The 23,798-nt window shown below is 40.4% G+C and overlaps 1 protein-coding gene across 2 annotated transcripts in view; it reads left to right on the top strand.

The window, feature by feature from the left end:
- RTN4IP1 (reticulon 4 interacting protein 1) overlaps positions 1-23,798 on the top strand; it is a 37,567-nt gene that overhangs the window by 13,036 nt on the left and 733 nt on the right. The window contains exons 5-9 of one of the 2 annotated variants that reach the window (XR_010023650.1): positions 5,038-5,086; positions 7,561-7,697; positions 10,866-11,049; positions 14,710-14,802; positions 17,013-17,088. Coding sequence is in view for 1 of the 2 variants with exons in the window: in XM_063097689.1 (XP_062953759.1) it covers positions 5,038-5,086; positions 7,561-7,697; positions 10,866-11,049; positions 14,710-14,802 (463 nt within the window). In the remaining variant the exon portion in view is untranslated. The remainder of the gene's footprint in view (positions 1-5,037; positions 5,087-7,560; positions 7,698-10,865; positions 11,050-14,709; positions 14,803-17,012; positions 17,089-23,798) is intronic. The other variant, XM_063097689.1, reaches the window with a different exon arrangement.

Genomic DNA, 23,798 nt, shown 5'->3' with positions numbered 1-23,798 from the left:
TCAAAGTTTCTTTTATATATGAGCTGTAGGGTTTCAAGGCATTTCAAATTTTCTTGTGTAGTGAATAAACCTAAAATACTATTGTATTTTAATTGACAATCCTTATTAACAAGTTTGTTAATGATGTATTGTAAGTTTTTGTGTCTTTTAATTGAAAGATTTTTCCACAGACTAGCTTTTGGTTCCATACATCTCAAATCTTGTTTAACCTTATTTCTCCTTCACTGCTCACATAATCCAGGGCTGGGCACAGTGGTACTCAGTCTTATCTTAATAAAATGTCACGATGCTTAGGTGAGTTGACTTAGTGAAAGGTAGGACCATTCCCAAAGGCATTCTTAACCCAGGACAGCTAGTGATAACTTAACTCTTGGCAGAAGTGATTATGAACCACATCAGTATTTCCTACTAAACCCAAAGCAAATGTGTTTCCAAATCAACTTCCCTTTAACCAAATTTAATATCACGTGACATGAGGGGAACTATGAGGGAGGGAATGTAGGAGTGGAAAGAGACAGCAGTCATAACTGATTGTGATTAGTATATCTCACTTTTGCAAATTTTGCCGAAACATGTCTATGCAAATATATTGCTAGAGCTCCTCTCAGGGCCTTGCAAATGTGCGGGGCCCCAAGCTTTGGCTTTACTGGCTCCATGGTAAATCCTTCTCTGACCATGCTACTTTCTCTCTCTCATCCACCTTGTTGCCGCCCATCACAAACATTCCTTCCCTTCCTCTGATGCTATGCAAGATTGAAGGAACCAGTGATTTGGGACAGTTTTCACTGTCTATCCCATTGGGGGAGATACATTCCCAGAACCCTTGGCTGAAATTCTAAATACATTTCAGATAACAGAACCATTGTATCCTGTGTATGAAGTTCCTGGCTTATTATAGGTTAACTAAACCTTTATAAACTGCTACTCTGGGCACTTTGCCAAAGTGTATTATAAATAGCTTTGTTTTCATGGGAAAATGTGTTTAAAGTTCCAAACAGCTAATTCACACATGAACTCTTCTGTAAATTGGGGAATGACTACATGAATTACAGAGGGTTAGAGGAGGACACACAAATCCAGGCAATCTCGGTCATGTTTGGTTGATTTGTTTTGTAGCTCTCTTATCCCAAATGTACAGATTAAGTTTCTCACTTGCTTTAAGGAATATACTTAGCATATTATGATATGCTTTGTTATCTTTCACTGACTTTTTTCCCCCCAGATTTAAAAGTAGTGTTTGAAGCTGAAAAATGAGATACATCTTTAGCATCACCCTCATTTTTTAAGGATTATTTGTTTCTACTGATGGAAGATTTAGCCACACTTAAGTCATCTTTGTTTCTAGCCATTAGAATTTAAAAGATGACACTCTAATCTTGTGATGTGGCATTTTTCCCCCCACAAGTATTTGGTTTGGGGGAATCATGAATGTCATATACTTCTGTGTTAGAAAGGTGAAGAAACAAAATATAAGTTTAAATTAGATTGAAAGTGCCACATATTTTTCGTTTGACTCCTAGAGTACACCTCTGTGATCATCATTTCAGAGGTGATGAATAGGAAGCCTAAGGATTCCGTTAGTGAAAGAGTTGAGACTAGAACCCAGGTCTCTAGATATTCAGCCCTGTGTTCAAAGATTTCTGTGGCTAAGCTAGAATATAGAAACTTGAAAGATGGTTCCATACTTCTGCGTCTCCTGCTGTTTTATAGTGTGTTTCATATATTTTTATTTGTAAGGCAGTTAAGGTGTTGATGCCTTGCCTCATAAGATCATAATACTGAAAACTGATTGTAGAGGACATAGGTATCCAAATGCTAAATAAAAAGTGATTCATCATGGAAAAGAAGCCAACATTGCTTTAGTAACTTAATGTATGTTTAGGGGGAATTCAGAGATGAGACAAATGACAGAGCAAGTTAGATTTTAGGGTTTAAGAATGCATAAGCAGCATTTTTGTATTTTCTCCATATTTTCTATATCTGCCAGTAGTGTAATCCCCACTGACTTCAAAAGAAGCTCTATATGTGGGCCTAAGAAGTAAGAGCTTCCACTGCTCACTTGACTATCCTTAAAAAAAAAAAAGAAAGAAAGAAAGAAAGAAATACTACATGTTCTCACTTATTTGTGGGAGCTAAAACTAAATATGTAAATAAATAAATATACAAACAAACAAATGGGAGTGGAGAGAAAACACAACAATTCCTTGAACTGGTTAAGACAAGTGAACAGATATGATGTTGATAGGGGGAGGGAGAAGTTAGAGGGGGGAAAGGAAGAATTGGTAAAGGGACATGAAAATCAACTACATTGTATATTGATTAATTAAAATAAAAACATAAATAAAGTAAAATATAAAGAGACATGTCATTAAAAATCTTGCTAATTTTGCATTGTAGTGCTTTTTGCAGGTAGCGTATTTCCTGGGCACTTTATATAAACCAACAGACAATACAATACAACTTTCTTCACTATAACAAATAGGCTTCTACTTCAATGTGGTTTGAATATGTAGGGTGGCCATTATAGCAAGCTAGGTAAAAAGTATTCCCATGGTATAGTACTCAAGTGAAGGGCTGTCAGGAAGTAAGCAACAGCAGCATTTTCCCTTTGCACTAAAGTGCTTTGAAGAGTACAAGAATTAGTTCAGCCACACGACTTCAACCCTTAGAGGATCAACCGACTTGCTGGTGCCTTGAAATTTTATTCTGCCTGCTGTCCTTTTGAGGACTTTCTTTTTTTGAAGAAAAATATGGTCCCTAGTTGAACCTGCACAAAGAATGGAGTTTGCGGTATCAGAGAATAATGTGTCCCCAGGGCATCTTTACAAGCTAACAGCACTTCCTTGGGCCTGCTCCTTGCCTGTGTTGCACTTTGGGGGCGCCATCAGGTGGCCATGTCAGGAACTGAAGCTGCTGTTGCTGAACCACACCCTCTTCTGCCAAACCCTGCTATGAAATACATTTTTGCTTTTTTGAGGGAATAAGGCTTCATTGGATCAAGGATTATGGGGGGAAGAGGAACTAACAAAAATGAGGTCAGTTGGGTCTGGCAATTGGTCCTTAAGCAGCCATTATGTTTAATAGCCAGCATTCACAGGGAGAAAATTAGAATTAATTTCAAGCTTTTCTTTACTGGAAGAAACTTTAATGCAGTTCTTCAAGGAGCCAGGTGATCCCCTCACTTGAGGTAGTAGCAATTGTTACCTTGATTGTAGGATATAATGCTGACTGGATGATTTTTTAAGTCAAGAAACATTGGTCAGGCATCTGCTACATTCAGGGTAGTATGGCTAGTGCATGGTATGACATGAGGTCTCTGTTCTTGAGTGCTTGCAGAATAGCTTGGGAAGCAGAATGTATGTAAGTTAACAGTGTGACAAATGCCAAGTATGTTGCACAGATATCAGGTTCTGGGCTATGTCAAGGGTATTGTGGAGGAAAACAGGACATGGGCCTTCAAGGGAAGGGAGACCTTAGCAGGTAGTCAGGGCATTCTAGAGCCTAGAGGAATGGGCCAGTGTGCACAGGTTTTGGGGGGAAGTGCGAGGAGACTGGAGTCTCTTGAATAGGATAGTTCTGTTCAGGGAGTAGTGAGAGGAAAAGTTAGAGAGTTGAAATGATTAGATTGTGAAGAACTTAAATGAGAGTTTGACTAGCTACCTTTCTATAAGAATGGGCAAAAGTAAGGGTAAAATATTTCATGGGCGAATTAATTTTGGGATATATCTGTGAGGTGGTTTTAATGCTTTTTCCCCCCATTTAGGAATTGTAAAGCTATAAAAAATGTGAATTGGAGGGTTTTGGAGGAGTGGATCTTTAAAGTTTCATCTGTTCTTCACAATTTATAATTCTGTGAAACTAAAAGTTACTCTTTTAGAAAGAACATAATTTGCAAGGGGACTTGTTTTATTTACATTTAATGATATTAATTTAAAAGGGAACCACTGGCTCAGAAATTTTAGTAGTAACTTTTAAAATATAAAGGGTAAAAACCAGCCTCTTGTGATTTGGATAAGAGAAAAAAAAAATGAAATGAAACTAGGGTTAAGATTGTAGATAGAATACATGTTCCAAGATCCAAGTAGTTGCTAGAGATAGGTGGCAAAATTCTCTGCACTTTCTAGCACCAAAGTGCAGTTCAGTACAATTTTGGGGGGACCTGAAACCATGCAGACCAAGTAGGCAATTTCCTGAAGTTCTTGCTTAATTCAAAAATGAAATGTAAGAGTGAATAAAGCAGTGATTCGTGACCACTGATTCTCTTTTGGATCATACCCTTCTTTGGGAAATGGGTGATAGGTCTAGATCCCGCTCCTTGCCAATGCACATATACATGATCACACCACATTTTGCGTGTTATTTTAGGAAATTCACATTTTCAGAGGGTTCGTAATCCCTCACCCTGGCCCCTCACCTGACTCATGCATAAGCTCCAGGCTAAGCCCTCCTGGTATTGAGTAACAGGAGAACTACAGTAAGTAAACATAGTGAGAACCTGGAAGACAAGGATGGTTGTGCTGATAGGACACATTCATCTGCTTTAACAGGAAGCCAAATTGAGGATGAGATTGATTTCCATTTATGAAAGCTGGTGAGCTTGATAGGACATGTCTGAACAAAAGACATTTATTCCACTTGGGAATGTGGTCAGAAATGTGGTTTTTCTTACAGAGCAACTAAGTCTATCACAGCTAAAGGGCTCCAAATCTCCTTCTAGAGGAAGCTATGGTAATTTTAGCCTAGAAAAATTGTGAGGCAGATGTTACAAAGTACCATTTGAGCTACCTAAAAAATGTATAAAATTGTTGGTATTTTTGGTATTTGATATTGTTGGTAGAGTTCATACAATGTCTAACTTTAAAGCTTCTTGGTGAACCTAAAATAAAATTCCTTGTGTAATATAATCTTGGGAAGCTAAATCACTTTATTTGCTTTTGGGACTGTTTATCATTGAAACAGTTACATGTTGAAAACATTTGTTTATCAAATTATATCTGCTTACAATTCTTATTAATTGTGGTTTCTTTTGCATTGCAGTGTTTTAATCTTAGGTGCTTCTGGTGGTGTTGGTACTTTCGCTATACAGGTAAAATAACTTTAATCCTGTGAATAGAAAGATTTTGTTTACATGAATTTATAAATTCACATTATAAATTATTTTTCCTTAAAAGCTGAGAGAAAGGTAGGTCTGGTAATGCACTGTAATTTCAGCTTGCTCTTCTGAAACGAAATGTTCTAATGTAGAGGGAAGTATTAACCTTTCCAGTGGTTACTATGTGAGTGGATGTGTGGATGTCCTGTATAACAAACGTAGGAAAGCTTTTACAGAGACAGACAATGGGTAGTGCGGGAAGATGGAAGTTTGCAACTTGGTAGGAAACAACCAATGCCAATAACCAATACTGGTTTCCAGTCAAAATTTCTGCAGGCATTTTTGTAGGAATTGATGAGCTGATTCTAAAATGTGTACAGAAATGCAATAGCCAAAATACTATTAAGGTGGCAATACTCCCCCAAAGTGATCTACAGATTCAGTGCAATCCCTATCAAAATGCCTTTTTTTGCATAAATGGACAAGCTTATTGTAAAATGTATATGGAATTATAAGGGACCGCAAATAGCCAAACAATCTTGAGAAAAAACAGAGTTGGAGACTCACATGTCCCGATTTCAAACTTAGTACTAAACAAAGCTACAGTAATCAAAATAATGTGGTCTGGCATAAGGACACACGTATAAATCAATGGAATAGAATTGAGTTTCCAGAAATAAACCTATGCATCTGTGGTCAATTGATTTTTGGCAAGGATGCCATGACCATTAAATGGGTAAAAGAATAGTCTTTTCAATGAATGCTGTTGAGACCACTAGATAGTCACGTGCAAAAGAATGAAATGTGACCTGTGCCTCACATTATATGAAAAAAAAAAAAAAAACCTCAAAATGGGTCAAAGACCTAAATATAAGAGCTAAAACCATAAAATTCTTAGAACATAGGAGTAAATGTTCATGACCTTAGATTTGGCAACAGATCTTAGATATGACACCAAAAGCACAAGCAACAGAAGAAAAAAATAGACAAATTTAACTTTATTAAAATTAAAAACTTTTGTGCATCAAAGAGTACTGTCAAGAAAGTGGAAAGGCAACCCACAGAATGGGAGCAAATATTTGCAAATCATTAATCTGTTAAGGGTCTAATAGCCAGATATATAATGAACTCCTACAGTTCAACAACAAAAAGACAAACAACCCAACTAAAAAATTAGCGAAGAACTTGAATAGACATCTAAAGAATATTTATATAGAATATATATATATATATATAGAACTTGAATAGACATTTAAAGAATATATACAAATGGCCAATAAGTTCATGGAAACAATGAGATACCATGTCATCTCTACTAGGATGACTGTAATAAAAATAAAAACAAAAACAGAAAATAACAAATGTTGGCAAGGATGTAGAGAAATTGGAACCCCTCATGTACTGCTGGTGGGAATACCAAAAGGTGCAGCCACTGTGGAAGACTGTTGGTTCTTCAAAATTTTAAACCTAGAATTACCATATGACCCAGGAATTCCATTCCTCAATATATACCTGAGAAAAATGAAAATATACATTCAAACAATAACTTGTACACTAATGTTCATAGCAGCATTATTCATTATAGTGAAAAGGTAAAAATAACTGTAATGTCTGTGAACTGATGAATGGGTAAACAAAATGTGGTATGTACATATGATGGACCATTATTCAGCCATGAAAAGGAGTGAATCTTTTTACAGTGATGCAATATGAATGAACCTTCAAAACATTACACTAAGTAATAGAATCCAGGCACAAAAGCTCACATTGTATAATTTCCTTGATATCATATGTCCAGAATAAGCAGATTCTTAGAGTCAGAAAGCAGATTAGTGGTTGTCAGGGGTTAAGGGGGAGGCAGGAATGGGGAATTACTGCTTAATGGGTGTGAGGTGTATTTTTTGGGGTGAGGAAGATATTCTGGAGTTAGTGGTGATTGTTGCATGTTATGAATGTACTAAAAGCCACTGTTTTACATAATTTAAAATTGCTAAAATGGTGAATTTTATGTTATATGAATTTTATCTCAAATAAAACAAAAAAACCAGTGTCCCAAGCCTCCAGGAAGAGGATGGAGCCCATTGGCTGCTGCTGTTGTGGTCAGGTGTTTAACTGGCTGGCTCATTAGGGAGCAGGGCTTCTTAAGCCTCCTTTATATGGGGCAGAAGGCCTTTCCAGGAAGGAGGGTTTGGGTGCTATGCCTTTTGAGGACCCAGATGGTGCTAGGGGCTTCCCATTCATGCTGACTGAATTGGAAGAGAGGAAAAAGGAGATCTATTTCTTGGGATTCTCTTAGTGAAAAAAGTTTAATCATTTTTACTAGTCTCTGACAGATGGTTTCCTATAGTCCTTGGTAAGACAAGGTACCTAAAGTTCTCTAGAGATCAGTATGATATATGTACACATGGTGCCAACTTTTTTTTAAAAGGCAGTTTTTCTACTCCCCCCCCACCTTTTTTTTTTGGCAGATAATGAAAGCATGGAATGCACATGTGACAGCAGTTTGCTCTCAAGATGCCAGTGAACTTGTAAGGAAGCTTGGGGCCAATGATGTAATTGATTACAAATCTGGAAATGTGGAAGAGCAGTTGAAATCCGTAAAACCGTATGTATTACGACAGTGTTCACATTGGGAAGGTGTGAATAAGGACAGTTGATTTTGTACGTCTGAGATGGTTTGATGGCCTTACAAGTCATGTCGGAATCTTAGCAAAGAATCTATGAAAACATTTCATGTCATTACAAGTTATTTAGGTTGGTTTCTGTTTTAATTCCAGATATTAATACAGTACAGTACCATGATATGGTATGTTCTGAGGAAATTATTTTGTTTGTACTGTCTCTTGCTAGTTTTTAAGTTAACTTACTTTTATTGCTGGTTTGTAAGAGGCCTGAAGGCAAAATTGGAAGTATGTTCCCTTCTATGGCATCTGTCACCACAGGAAGAATATAGAATAGTGCATGAAAAGATATGATTAACCTAAACACGCTTTTAGGGTTTTGGCTTAATGAGGGCTTAAGAGAAACAAAGTAAGTGTAAATATTGGTAATGGGAGCACTGTGGACATTCTCAGTATGTCCGAACAGGCTGTGGTTTGGCCTGATGTACGCAACAGGAACAGATTCAGGAATTCTCTCAAGCCCTGTTGATCCTCACTGTGGCTCCAGCTTATTACCTGATCTTCATTGAGCTAAGACAGCTAAAGCTGAGGGAACAACCAGGGAGTATTTGGAAAGCTCTTTTACTGCTTCTATTTCAAAGGATTTTCCTTTTTTAATTAGTTTTCAGAAGCCAATTACTCTTGCCCATGTCAGAAGTATATTTCCTGGGTTAAAAGAAAAAAGAAAGGGAGCCCCCACCTGACACTGCCTGTCCTTTCTCAGCCAGTGCCACCAGCTCCCAACAGTAGTAAGATAGTGCACTGAGGAGCAGCCAGCCAACTCATAATTTCTGCAGCTATTTATGGAGCATCTACTCTTGCCAGGTGATGTTCTAAACACCAGATACAGTGGTGAACAAGACAATTGTCCCCTTCGTGGAGTATACATTCTAGTTGGGGAGGTTTTAGTGGTTAGTGCTCTGAAGAAAATTGATGCAGAGAAAGGGGATAACAAATGACTGGAGAGGAGGTTGTTACACGTAGGCGGTTAAAGAATGCTCTTTGAGGAAGTGACGTCTGGGCTGAGGCTTCAGTGAGCAAGCCACATGAATGGGATTTTCTTGTTTTGTTTTGTTCTCTGCTGTATCTCTCCACCTGGAACAGTGTAGTAGCACATAGTAGTTGCTCAGCAATATTTAATTAATTATTGAGAGAATCTAAGAAAACAATTGTTTCAACTGGAGATAACAGCAAATATCAAGCTCCTGCATCAGGAACATGCTTGCACAGTTGAGGACTAACTCTATCCCTTGCAGAGGTCTTGTCAGCTACCCTCCTGCCTGCATGTCGGGCCTAAGCCTCTCTGGGCCCCATCAAGTGAGGGCGTGACAGGCCTCTGAGATCTGGCTTCGAGATAGTGATAGTTTAGATTAATCTGGTATCTTCTGCTGCTAGGAATAGCAGCATGACACTGAGGGCAAGGCCAAACCATTCCCCTTTGTCTACCTTAAGTTTTATACATGTCTGGAATTTGTTGCAAGAGAACAGGAGAACCTGACAGATGGGAGGCTGGAGGACACTCAGTCTAGCCTCCCAACTCAGTGCCACAGTCCCCTCCTCGGCATCTCTGGCAAGTGGTGTTACCTCTTTTGCCTGGACTTTCATAGTGGGACCCCACTCGCTTACAAACGCAGACTGCTCCTTTTTTTCTTAACAGCTTTAGTTAAATTGATCTTTATCTAGAATAGAGTAAATTCTGAATCTATCTAGAATAAATTTGTTCCTCCTTCCAGATAGCAGCTTTTTAGATATTTAATCTTAGAGTTTTACAGCAAGAAAGGGCTTTGAAATCCTTCAGTCCAACCCTATCTTATTATAGTTGAGGAAATTAGGGACAGAAGATTAATGAAGAACAGAGGATTTATGAGTTTTTTGCATGCTCAAGGTCATGCCAGTAATCATTAGTGGGAGAGCTGGGTCTACAACCTGGTCTACAGACTTTTTTTTTTTCCAAATATTGCCTGTTCTATAATACCAGGCTGCCCTTAAGTTTTCTTTAAATTAAGTAGTATCCTTATATTTGTTTATTCAACATTTAGGAATGAAGTAGAAACTTTTCTAAGAAGAATAATCATCTAGTAAGATCATTCTCCTGCATTTCATGTCCTTCAATTTTTATTTGTTCTTCTTTAGTTTAGTGCCATGAAAGACTCAAGATCCATGAAGTTGGCCAAAGCTGGTTTTAGAAGCTTTGATGTTTGACTTCATCCAGATGAATCTAGAAGGGAAAAAAGATTTACCAAAAAGGAATTCATGAATTGATTTGCTTAATTTATATGCATGTATTTTCTAAATAGATCTTCGTTTTCAAAAACATTTAAAAGCTTCATTGGGTTTTTGTTCCCTTTAAGTAGAGTGTAGTGATTATAGCAGTTTTAGGTTAGATTTAAGGAGCTGGATATCTGTCAGTTCCGTGTATTCCATTACGACTGGATTTTTTTTTTTTTTTTTTTTTTGGCATGTTAGAGCAGAACTGAAGACTGAGAGCAGACTGTTGATTTCTTTTTATGCATTATCCTGATGCAATGTATGAAACCAAAATAGAAAATTCTAGAAGGTGAAGAAGATGCTTCTACAAGCATTTCTGACTATGGAATAAAAGCAAATCATTCTTATGGGTGAAAACCTTACATACTTTTCCTTCAAGTATTTATGTGCATTAAAGAATACTTTGACTTAACGTTGAATGACAGCTTTGCAGTTTTCTACAAAGCTTAAGTTAGGGTTTCTCAACCCTGGCTACCTTAGTTTCTCAACTGCTGACATTCTGGATAATTTTTGTTGTTGTAAGGGGCTATTTTAGGTAGTCAAAATCACAGTTGGTTCAGAACCACTTCAGGTCATTCGTAAAGTATTAGAAAAAGATACGATTTTATGACAAAAAATTAATCGTATGTGACTTACCTTGGAGGAAACCATAGATGCAGTGAGTGGGTGAGTCCTTTCTTCTCTGTCAAAGCAACTACCCTTCTGCTGGATGGTGCAGTACATACAGCAGGGTTTGTGAGCTGTCACTGAAATAAACCCTAGAGCCAACTGGTAATGGGAGTGAAGAGGGATCAGCCCAGCCTGAAGACTGACAAGGATGTTTTGATTTGGTTCTTCCTCTCCAGGTTTGATTTTATCCTTGATAATGTTGGCGGATCCACCGAAACGTGGGCTCTGAATTTTCTCAAGAAATGGTCAGGAGCCACCTATGTGACTTTGGTGACTCCTTTCCTACTGAACATGGACCGATTGGGCATAGCAGATGGCATGTTGCAGACAGGAGTCACTGTGGGTTCTAAGGCATTAAAGGTAGGAAGCAGAGTGTTGGCTGGTGAGAGCAAGAGGGAGCCTCATGCTGCTGGAAATTGGTGTGCTGCCTCGCTGGCTTCCCTTCTCTTGGAGGCAGCATAGCACAGTGCCTGCAAGCATGGTCTCTGGAGTCACACTGACTGCATTCAAATTCTGACCTCTACTTAGTCACTGTGTGACCCTGTTCCAGTTACTTAACATATCTAAGCCCCAATGTCTTCACCTATAAAATGAGGTTGATAATATATCTACCTTACTGCATTGTTGTAAGGATTAAATGAGATAATCCATGTGAAGAACTTGGCACAATACCTAGTACATAAGAAGTTCTTATTACATGTTAGCCTTTATCATTAGCTATTATTACCTTCATTGATTCCATCTGGTACACTTTCTGCTTCCTTCTTGCCTGTACTGATGGCCCTTTCTGTGTTTCTCCAGTCTTAACACATAGAGTCTCTTGTATATAAAGGTAGAAACTTTATTTAGACAGTGTATAGCTGCTGTTTTCATGGTAGTAGCATTGGGACATACCAGTGATTCCCAGATTGGGGCTTTCAGACTGTTAGTGGTCTGTGGGCATTATTTTGAATTTCGAAAACCTGAGAGAAATTGTACTCTGAAGGAAATGAGATACAAAGGCTAATAGAACCATCGTGTGTGACCCTGCATATCCCATGTGAATAAGCAACTGTAGCTATGATGGCATCATGGAAGTTTCTGAGACTTGATTGGTCATCCTGACTCTGTTAATGGGGCTACTATTGCCAGGGCTATGTGGAGCTGTATCACCCAGTTTGAACACATCCAGTGAGTGGTAGGCCTTGGAGACTAGCCTTAGTTATAGGACTGATCGCAGAGCTTGGGAGTCTGCTCTCTACTTAATGTGAGCCTGTTGTCATCATGGTGGGCGCAGAGGCTTAAATGATTTCACGTTGCAAACCCTTGGTAATTATAGATCATTGGTTGAAAATCTGAATTAGTGTTGAAATGGAATACGTGATAGAAAAAAAATAAAGCTAAATTCTACTTTTTTGTAATTGGACAAAATACTTCAGACTCAGGAAAAAGGCACTCGAAGGTTCCTCAGTGGTGAGACGATTGTGAGTCACTGTGTCAGCCCAGCCAACACTGACCCAAGTTTGTGAGATGACTGTCTTAATAATTATATTTAGCTTCTTTATTCTAGAAATTAATTTGGGACCTTCTGGAGGGCAAAATTTAGGACTCTGGTCTCTTGAGTTCTGTGTGCTAACTAAATACTTAGAGGTAGTAAGGAAAGGCTGTGATAGAGAAGACCACGACTCAATTCTTACAAACTATGTGTGGGTAATAGAGACGAACAGACCCAGCGCTGCACTCTTGCGTTCTTTATCTTTGTTTGACTCAGACAGCAGCCAGAAACAGTGTCCCCAGGGTACTTTGAGGCGGAGAAAGGGATCTTAGCTGTCCTTTGCTTCTTATTCTCTTTTCACAAAACCCAGACTTTCCAGTGCTTTAAAAAATTGTAAGCTTAAGTTTTCTGTAGGATTTCACAATTTGTGCTCCAGGGAGATGCCTTACAAGTTAACCTTCAGAGTTGTCCTCTGAGAGTAAAACAGGCACAACTCTTCTCTTTTGCGCCTGCTTGAAAGATGATAGTGGTAATCTCATGTGAAAACCTTTTAAGTAGTTTCCAGGGTCTTTCTGAGACTGTGTGCAGTTAAAGCTTCATTGTCATGCTTCTGACTCTCCTGCATGCCGTGGTCTACTTTCTCTCCTACAACGGCCTACGAAAAAAAATACAGACCCCTTGTAGCAGAATATAAAAATTCTGCTACTGCAAACTACACGTTTCACTTTACAGGGTAACATGCTATGAAGAACTGTAGACGTGGCAGTTGTGACCATTTCTTCTCCTTCTTTAATACCCTAAACAATTACCAGAATGTTTTAATTGTAGTTCATGAGGCCAGACCACAGGGAGAAGTACTTGAATGGGTCTTTTGTGATTGTCCTTAACTGGGCCCACTGTGAGCTTGGGACATTCTCAGTGCTTCTGGTATCTAGCCACATAGCCTTCAAATGGTATTTTTTTCTCTTTTCTTCTTAAGTTAGTTGCCTAGACCAGTGCTTTCCAACCTCATTCAGGCTGTTACACACGTAGGAAATGATAGTATTGGGACAGCATCTTGAGGCTGCTCTGGTCCCAGAGCAAACTATCTGGAGACTTCTGCCAGCCCTGGCTCTGCCATGCTACCCTGAAGGCTGGGGGGAGTCAATATCTTGTCACCTTTTTTAGGGTAAGCTTGACTCTGTTTATATGTTGTCTTGGGGTAATTAGTAATGATGACTTCTTTAACTCTCACAATTTTTATATATTAAACTGTAAACTATAGGATAAAACAGTAAGCCATTCCCGGGACACCAGTTGGGAAGCTTTGCCTAGGCAACAGCTTAGTTTTTTCTTCTTTCTTTCCACATTAAACTCTGATTTGGTATTGTCCCAGTCTTTTCTCAATAAGCTTTACTTTCAGCACTCGACAAATATTTATTGAATTCCTTCTACATCAGGCATTTTATATACATTCTCCAACAGTCTTTCCAACAATCCTGTGAGCTAGGTGGTGGGATCATCATTCTACAGGCCAGGAAGCAGGCTGAAATAAGTATCTTGACCAAAATGACAGAACTGGTAAATGCCTGAGCTAGGGTAGTAGGGGAATTCCATTGCACTTGCCAGCCTCATGCCGTGGTAGTAGCTCATACCATGCTGAGAGATTGTGAGGCAGAGGGTGAGCTCAGTGGGAAAGAAGTGTGGGGAGGGCCACGACATGGTACTGGCTGACCCGAACTACCTCTGGTTAGCTCCCATCTGATGAAGTTTGGGTGGGCAAGTTGTTGAGGTATCATGGAGAACCTCAGTTCTCTTGCTGTTTCAGTAATGGCCCACTACCTCTGACAACCTCTGACATAAAGAATAACAATTATGAGTGGGTATACGGCAGTAGAGAGGTCATGAACCCTCTTGGTGTAAGATTTTTGCTCATCCTCATCTGGAGGTTTTTTCCCATGATAGAGTGGATGGCTTGGTATTCGCCATAACTCAGAGGAAGACCCAGCCATGATGCACAAGGAACTTGACACTTGGTTATGCCTTTAAGGCTGCCTTATTCCTGTCAGAGCCAGAAAAAAATTTTGTGATTAGATTTCTGTCTAAGATCATATTTTGATGCCTGATTACCCCCAAAGCATTTTTGAATTTGGTAAAAATCTCTTTTCTGGTGCCTCTGAGCTTTATTCAAACCTTAATAGGGAAAGCCTAGAGTCTCAGGCCCTAATTCTTCTTAGGGAAGAAGTCCAGTATGTAGGACTATGTAGACTATCATTTTAAGGTGAGCTTTCCTGTGCTTACTTGCTCATCAGTCACAGCTTGGAGAAGAAATCTGAGTCAACACAGGCATATCTTTATTCATTCATTTATTTATTAAACATTTATGGAGCATTCACTATCTGTCAGTCACTGTGCTAAGGTGCTAGGTATGCAACTCATTGTGTCAGCATGAAATGGGAAATCAGTTTGTGTGTCTTAATCATCCAGAAAATGCTTTTCCCTGAATTTGCATTTAGTTGGATTTTATCCTTTTCTATATTTGACATGTTTTGCTTTCTTCTATTTAGCATTTCTGGCAAGGAGTTCATTATCGCTGGGCCTTTTTCATGGCCAGTGGTCCATGCCTAGATGACATCGCAGAACTGGTGGATGAAGGAAAGGTACGTGCATCTGGAAACCTGCACTGCAAGAGCACCTCTTGTAGACCTGACCACCAAGCCTAGTCAGTGGGAACTCTCCAGAGGTAGGCTCAGCCAGTACATATACTGCCTTACATGGCCAAATTTAAGTGCTGGATTTTTTGTTCTGTCCCCTCGGAAATCATAGGCATAGGTTACTACATCTGAAAAAGAGCTTTCCCTATCTAGTCCAACCCCCTTGATTTATAGATGAAGAGGCTCTCCCAGGGAGGCTATATGATTTTCTCAAAAACACTTGGTAGATGGAGCAGAGCTTGGATCTACACTGGGCTGCTAATATTTTGGTAGTGGTCCTGAAAAGATGGGACCATGAGGGCGATCTCTGCATAAAGGTAAGAACACACTTATGTGAGTTTCTGGTAGAACTGCTTCTGGAACTTCTTAGTCCAAGGGTGAGGCTGCTCTGGAGATAAGCAGGTTTCGAGATAAACCTGTGGAATAAACATTGTGGAATCTAAATCCCAGCAGGGCTGGATGAGAAGTCAGGTCCCCAGGTCTCCTGATTCTAGTGTAATAGAGTCAAGGGCAAATAAATGATTAATCTGAAAAGGTCAATGGCCAGGATGTGGGTGAGGATTGATAGAGATTTGGGTGGAGACAGCTGGTTGGTGTTCTCTGAGTACTAGTGTCTGTTCTGCAGTAGACTTTGTGGGAAGGGGATTGTTGCTTATATTCTGGCCATCCTTTTTGGAGTGTCAAAAGGCTTTTCAGGGCTCTTGGCTCTTCAGCTGGTACCTGCTTATTTGGGTTCTTACATGGTCTTAACTGCCCTGATATTCCATCTCTGGAGGAATAATGCAGAATATGACTCATATTCTCATGCTGCTATTTGTGATTTTATTGAGAAATTATATGGAATTATAGGATGGAGAACCTTGTACACCTTAGAGAGTTGCATGAGATCCTAGGTACAATTATTCTCATTTTACAGATGAGAAAACTAGCTCAGAGAGAAAAAGGGATATACTCAAGCTTGCAGAAGTGGGAACCGAACTCACACATCCTGATACCCAGTCCCGTGATTTTTCTCCTTCACCATTCATCTGCATTCTTAGTGCTTGAGGCTGATTTGGGACTTCAGCTTACGTCATTTTGTCCTTTTCGTTTTGCAATGGGCAGGGAAAGGGGTTGGAGCAGGGCCAGCATTACAATCACATGATCCATGTTAAGACAAGTTTAAGTGCTTAGAAAGAGCCCCTTGAGGTGGGCTTTCTTCTGCTGGCAACTGCCCCTTGCTGGCCCATTTCATCTTTCCAGTTTGGTTTTGGAAAGGAATGATTTTAGTAACTACTGGCTCCTTTTTGTGCATTTAGGCTTTTTATTCTATTACAGTCAAGGAAGTATGTGATAAAGGATGGCCTTTTATTATTTCCCAAGTTTTTTGGTTCCAAGTTTGGTCCCTTTTCTTGGACTTCTAAGTCTTGGTGTGTCCAGTGGTGACAGGGACTCAGCATTATTGTAACTGTATAAGTGCCTTTTTATAGGGTTCTCCCACATCCCACAGGGATGTTTATCTTGTTTCTAGGAAGAAGTTAATAAACTATCATCAAATAAGTGCTTCATGTGGCTGGAGCCTGTATTAGTCTGTTTCTGTTGCTTATAACAAAATATCTGGAATGGGTGATTTGTAAGAAATGAAATTATTTCTTACAGTTTCTGAGGCTGGGAGGTCCAAAGTCCAGAGAACACATCTGGTGAGGGCCTCAGTGGTGGTAACAGTGACCTAGCGGTCTCACGTGGCAGCAGCAGACCAGAGAAAGAGAGTAACCTCCTAATTCACTCTTCTTTTAAAGCCCTCAGAACCATGCCTATGACCACCATTAAGCTGTTCACTGTGGAAGGGTCCTCACAATCTAATCACCTCTTCGAGGCCCCAGCTTTCAATTACCATAATAGGATTTCCCACCCTCTTAACACTGTTACAGTGGAGATTAAGCTTCAGTGAGTTTGGGGGGACATTCAGTCCACAGCACAGCCCCATTATTAGGGAGGCCTCTGCCTTGCAGAAGTACATACACCACACGATTGTGCTTGTCCTAATGTCTGCTCCAGCTGACTACATGCTTACCATTGCTTTTTTGTATTCAAAATATTGTGACTCTCTCTTTACCTGGAAATTATTGTTTACCCAACAGAGATAAGAGGTAACTTGTATATATCTACCTATTAAGCTTGGCAGATAACTGGTAGAATGGCTAGAAGAGGACACAAAGAACAAAGATGCCCTTGAAGTGTCCTTGAAGGAGGGTGAGTGAGGAAATGTTCCTTTTTTTTTTTTTTTTTTTTTTGTCTTTTTCGTGACCGGCACTCAGCCAGTGAGTGTACCGGCCAGTTCTATATAGGATCCGAACCCGCGGCGGGAGCATCGCCGCGCTGCCAGCGCCACACTCTCCCGAGTGCGCCACGGGCTTGGCCCGGAAATGTTCCTTTTGCCTTGGATTCTCCTCCCTTCCACCCAGACTGTTTGGGCTTGGGAGTCGTTTCTGATAGTGAAGGGCTCTGGGACTGTACAAGGTGATACGTGACACTGGATGCCACAGTGAGGTCAGCTGTGCTGTTGTGTCCCTGCTTCCCTGTGGGTGCAAGAGGTCATTGCTTATTTATGCTGAAAAGTTGGAAAGAATCACACCACCTTTTTGAATAAATATATTCACAAGGTTCAAAATTCAAAAAAGTGGGAAGAGTTATTTCAAGAAGTATTTTTTACCAGCCGGCTGTGCTCTCCCCCCACCAAAAAAAGCTTTTGACCCTTGTTCCTTATTCACTGAAATTCTACTTGTCACATAACCAATGTTACCAGTTTCTTGAGTACTCCAAAGAGTACTCAATACAGGAAAAAATCAATTTCAATACAGGAAAAAATTATGTTTTCTTTCTTCCTTCCTAGCAGAAACGGGTAATATACTGTCTGCACCTTGCATTTTTTTTTTTTTTTTAAACAGCATGGCTTGAGCTTTGTTTCAAATCAGAATGTAAAAAGCTTCCTCATTCTTTTTTCTTGTACGTAGCTGCATAGTATTCCATTGTATGGATGTGCTATAATTTATTTAACTATTCCAATCTTTTGCAAATAATGCTTCAGTGGATAACCCGGTATTTGTGTTAAGTGCCTAATTGTGAGTATGCCCATTTCTACTCATGCAAATGGGAATGCTGAGTCAAGGATTATATGCATTTATAATTTCGGTAGATATTAAAATAGCCAGCTTTTAAAAATTTAATTTATGTATTTAGTGTTTGGAATTTCCCTTGTGGCCTACCTTCTAGGTCCCTTTCTTTCTTTACCCATTTTCTTGCCTTCTTGCCTGTTTTACTTCACTGTTTCTCGGGATATGAAGATCTGACACTGGTCACTTGTGACCTAAACTGTCCTAATTAAAATAGTATTTGGATTAATGAGTAATATAGGTGGAGTCTGAATTCTGCTTATTAGCCCTATGTGCCCCAGTAAAAATGGAGACAACACAGAGCTAATATCCACAATAATGAGCACTCTGGGTTGGTCCAGCAGTAGCATCATACTTACTTATACTTTCTTTATGGACCCAGCCCTGCCTTTGCTTTCTCGCGGTAACTACTGCATGCAGTGGATATTTTTGGAATTAGGTCTCCTACCCTTTAATGTGCCCACCATTGTCACTCTCAAAAGTACTGAGGAGATGAAGTTTCACAGGCATGTGGGGACCTCACAATTCATCTCTCCTAGAAATCCAAACTTAGGCATTATTTTCACTTGACTCATCGCGAAGGCTTGTTGCACACAATAGGATTTCATATTTATCCTAACTGGGCACTGATTCAGTCTGAATTTTAAGAATTATACAGTATTTTTCATTATATCTTAGGCCAGGGGTTAGCAAACTACTACAGCCAGTGGGCCAAATCCAATCTGAGGTCCATTTTTGTACACCTCCTGAGCTAAGCGTGATTTTTACAGTTTTAAAGATTTGTTTAAAAACAAAACAAAGAAGAACATAGACCATGTGTAGCCTGCAAAACCTAAAATATTCACTCTCTAGCCCTCTATAGAAACAGTGCTGATCCTTATCTTAGACTAGTAGTTAAGTGATTTTTAACCGTGGAGCCCAGTCCTGGCAAGCCCCAGTCCCTAGAACAGGCAGAGGGGAGCTGCCCTGCTGGTGAAACGATGACAGGGAGCAGCCTCCCGTGCCAGTATTTTCTCTCTCTCCCTGCAGCTGCTCCAGGAGACTCTGGGCTCTCGGATACCAGTTTGAAAACCACTGTTCTGGGCAGTCTCAAAAAGAATGATTTATAATTAGCACATTGAGGGCATGGGCTGCTACTGAAATTGTGTCTTGTGCCTACAAACAGTTTATTGGCATTTTTTCCTAAGCACAATTAACATTTCCTGTTTTTATACTATTTAGTTTTAGCAAACTTTCTTTGGTGTGGGGGTGGGAGGCCCATAGCAAAAATTATACTCAGGCCAAGTTTATATCATTAATTAGCATACTCATAGATTAAAAATAGAAAAACCTGGCACTTCTCTTGTCTGCTGTCCTCACCTTCCCATCCTGCCATTATGTCATGTTTGAAGAGACAGAGGCCCTAAGAAAGTAAGCGATGTGCTTAAGGTCACACTGAGAGGCGGGGCCCAGGCCTTTTCACCCCTAGAACAGTTGCTTTCACTGGCCTTTGCTGCCTTTAAGATTGAGGCAGTACTAATTAATTAATCCCTTATACAGCCTTCGATATTTTTTGCTTGCTTTAATAGTCATCCAAACATTATATAGGTGAAGTTTGAGTTCTTGGTGTTTTATGATAGCTTCTTATATTTCTCAGTGTCTTTCAGGACTGAGAGGAGGTGGTGAGGCAGATTCTGGCTGGGGGTCAAGTATGAGAGGAAGATTTTTCTTTATAGCCTTTTATCTTTTTGAGTATGTTTATTTGCACAAATATATTCTTTATATAATGATTAAAGCCCTTTGATGTCATGTACTCAATGTTTACAGGTCTATTCAAAATCCTAGGTGATCAGCCAAGCTTCTCAGTTGAGCAATGATTCAGATTTATCTGTTTATTTCCTTGTTTTAGCCAGCATCAGAATAATTCTCATGTGACTTATTTGAGTTCAGTTCAAAACCTTTACTAAGGGTCCACTAGCATGCTACTTCACCCAGCAGGGTGCAGAGAGGTGTGTTGGCCACCTTTCCAAGCTGCGCTGTGCACTAGAACTTTCTACAATGATGGGAATGTTCTCTGCACTGTCCAGTAAGGGGGCCACTAGCCGCATGTAACTGTTGAGCACTTGAAATGTGGATAATGCAACCAAGAGACTGAGGTTTTCATTTTTTTTCTTAGCTTTGATTAATTTAAATTTAAATAGCCACATATGTCAAGAGGCTACCACATTGGACACTGGAGCTTTAGAGAAAAATGTAAGGAGTTCTGAAGCAGGTGATTTCCTAGACCCTTCTTGGATAGCCAGGCCCTAATTTAGCAGTGAATTACATTATAAACTTTAAGTTCCTTATTGCAAGTGGACTTTGCTCTGTGGACAGAATTAGTGATGGGGATTGAATCCCTACGACCACAAGAAGAGGGTGACCTTGCCAGATATGGCAAGTAACTCATGGATCTCACAGCCTTGATGCTTCTGAAGTTGTTCTGATGCTACTGAAATTGTTTATATGAGGAAATATATACTGAATATCTCCTCTTGCCTTCTGGCTAGAAGGAGCGGGGGACCTAGGGACAAGTCCTGGATGCTTTCCAAAATGGGCACATTCGCTCCCTGGGAGAGTATTCCCATCCACCATCCCCTCCCGTCCTACCACCTATCTTCCAGCTAAGTTTTACATCTGGGGACAGGAAGTTTGTAAGAAATAGCAAATCTGAGCAAAACTCACCTGTTCCTTTTGTCCTCTTCTTATTTAGGGGAACTTAGTTTAAGCCCCTTCTTCACCTTTGCCCCTACCCTGGAAATATTGGACCTATCACAGGTCAAGGACATACTTGTCCAATAGGCAGTGCTAGAACTGCAGACCAGGTGCTCATACTAGGAGTCCCTAGGTCTTCCTCGGTGTCTGTCATCTGTCAGTCTCTCCTCACATACCCCACCCTCTGAGATCTGCAGCTGCTGTGCCTGGTGGAGGATGAGGCTGAGGGTCTAGGGGAAGAATTGGAACAGACTGTAACTCCCCAGCTGTATTCATCCTATGCAGTATTGAAATCCAGAGTCCTAGATTCTAATTTTGGCTCTGCTATGGACAGCTCTGACCTTGCACTTACCACTCAACCACTTGTGCTTGTTTCCCAGTCTATCCAAACAGGCTACCTCAGATATTGAGATCCTTTTTGGGTCTACTGTTTTGTGCTTCTTGCTGGGAAAGTGGGAACTGGGGGGAACCTATCTGCCTGCTGCCATGCCTGCCTAGATGATGTCCTTTCTCCATCAGCAATCCCATGCCCTTGCCATGGTGGAGGTTTTATTTACTCTTCCCCTCAAGGGGCATTGAGGATTTCAGAGGGAAGGAGGACTTGCCCAGTGGCTGGTAAGCTGCAGTATTCCGAAGCCACATCCAGGGAGGTTGAGGTTCCTGTGGTCTCTATGTTCTCCTAGAAGGGATATCAGGCAGCAAATGCCAAATCCTGGAGCCTGGCTTGGTACAGCCTTTGTTTAAGGATGGTAAGGCACAATCAAGAGACCTCACACTTGAATCCAGGACTGAATGAGGGCTGCTGCTGTGGACATCTCTGGTCAGCGTGAGCCCCGTGTGTCTGTGCAGTGGGCAGTGTGGTGTTGAGTCTGCCTGCTTTATAACAGGGCTCCCTATGCCAGGTGGACTATAGCAGTGTCATCACATAAATGTCCCCAGTTCACTGTGAGTAACCTTTCTTTCCCCTCTCTGGATTTTAACTCTGATCCCTTTGTCTTCAACAAACAAGCATTCTAGGTCCGATGTCAGGCTATACATAGACACTGTCTCATTATCCAGTTAATCTCCATTTGCTGTCACATATTCAACCAACAGTGGCATTTGCCTGCCTGTAATTTGAAAGCCTTTTTTTTTTTCATTGTCACTTATGGGAATTGCTGAATGACTCATTATGCCACTGTCAGCCCTCTTGGGTTATTTGCCACAATAGGCCTGACCAGCCAGATTAAATGTGCAGTAACTGCAGGCTGCCTGCGTCATCAGTTCAGGCTCAGTGTTTCCGATCAGAGCTCTAAAGTGAACATAGCTAGATGAGCTGAGGCAGTTCATTCTGGAATCAAGCCTGTTTTGTATACCTGCTCTGGATTAGTGCCTAGCACCTAGAAGGGAGACACTTTGGCTTTGTGGAATGGATGAATATATGTACAAAACAAGTTAGGGACACTAATAAGGCAAAAGGCCACAGTGGTTTCCACTTTAGTGTGCATACAGATCACCTGGTAAGCTTATTTAAAATACATTTTCTACCCCACCTCTAGAGAGTCTGATTTAGTTGTTCTAACAGGAGGCTTAGGACTCTGCATTTTAAGCATGCATTCAGGTGATTTTTTTTCCCTGTTAAACAGCATCCAGAAGACAATGTCCCAGGGGCTTTAAGGAGAGTGAAGGGTTCAGAAGGTTTCATGTGGGACATACAAGAAATGACTTTAATGCATTCCATTCCCTTACCAGAAAAGGTAAATAGGTTTCCTCTAACAAGCCAGCTCAGATCACTTCATAGTGGCTGTGAGGTGGAGGAAGATTCTGGGGTCATGCTCAGCTTGCTGGGAATTATCAATTAGTGATGTCCTCCATAGGCACAGATGGGAGTGTTGGCAAATGTGCCACATATCTGTCATTTTGGTGGCCCAGACGTAGGCCCTAGAGACCAGATCCTCAGCTGGCACAAGGAAGGAGGGCTAAGATGCAGGCTGTGATAAATCATTATAATCCTTGGCTACCTTTCCCTTCATGATCTTAGGGGTAGACATAGAATACAGCAGATGATATATGAAAGGCTCAGTGCATAGTGGTGAGAGCAGACAGTGGTGCCAGATTGAATCCTGCCTTACCACTTAGCAATAGTGTGATGCTGGGAGTTCATTTAACTCTGTGCCTTCATTTCTTCATCTGTAAAATGGGAGTAATAATAGTCCTACCTCAGAAGGTGGTTAGGGATTAAACAAGGTAAAATATTTAGAGCCTTTTAGAACAGTGCTTGGCACATAGTGAGAACAATACATGACAGCTGCTACTTTTATTATGAGCTTATGATTTGTGGGTATGAAAGAATTTTCAGCCCTTTGGAGAAGGGAACTTCTGGAATCTGAGATCTCTTCTGGTGCCTGGGCTGTGAAATTCACATGAGAGGAAGTTTCATCAGATGCATTTGAAGGTCACAGGAACACTTTTTCCTCTTTTAAAAGGAAAAGGATTGTAAAATGTATGAGCTGGCTTATGCCTTCTGATAACTTATCCCTGCCAGTGGAGCTATGGGAGGCAGGCCACCAACATACCCAGTGGACAATTATTGTTTTTTTGCTTGAAGTTTTGAAAAGGAAGAGTTCAGCTGGATTTTTGCATGAGGAGGGAGGGGGTGTTACCTGGGACCTAGTTACAGAAGGAGGTTGCTTGCAGTACTGATGATATGGTAAAAAGAACCAGCAGCATTCAAATATTTATAAGCTGGCTGGAATGGCTTTCCTGTAAATTCTAACCAGCTGTGCCTCTGTTTAGCTAAGCCTCCCAAGGCATCTCCAGCCTGGCCAAGGTCTCCTGAAGCCCAGAGAGCTCACTTATCTCATTGGTTTTTACCTAAGTGACATTTATTAAGCTCCTACTATATGCCTAGTGTTATGCTGATTGTTGTGGGGCATACAAAAGAGGTGGCCTATATTTACCCCAGGTGCCTTACGCTGTGGTCGAGTAGATATGCCAAACATTTAAGAAATTAAAAAAAAAAATCTATACTTATTCTGTACACTGTTGTAAGTGGACCACAGGGATACCTACAGCAAG

This window comes from Cynocephalus volans, chromosome 5 (genome assembly GCF_027409185.1).
Source record: "Cynocephalus volans isolate mCynVol1 chromosome 5, mCynVol1.pri, whole genome shotgun sequence".
Taxonomy (NCBI): Eukaryota; Metazoa; Chordata; class Mammalia; order Dermoptera; family Cynocephalidae; genus Cynocephalus; species Cynocephalus volans.
This window is presented reverse-complemented; position numbering and strand designations above follow the sequence as displayed.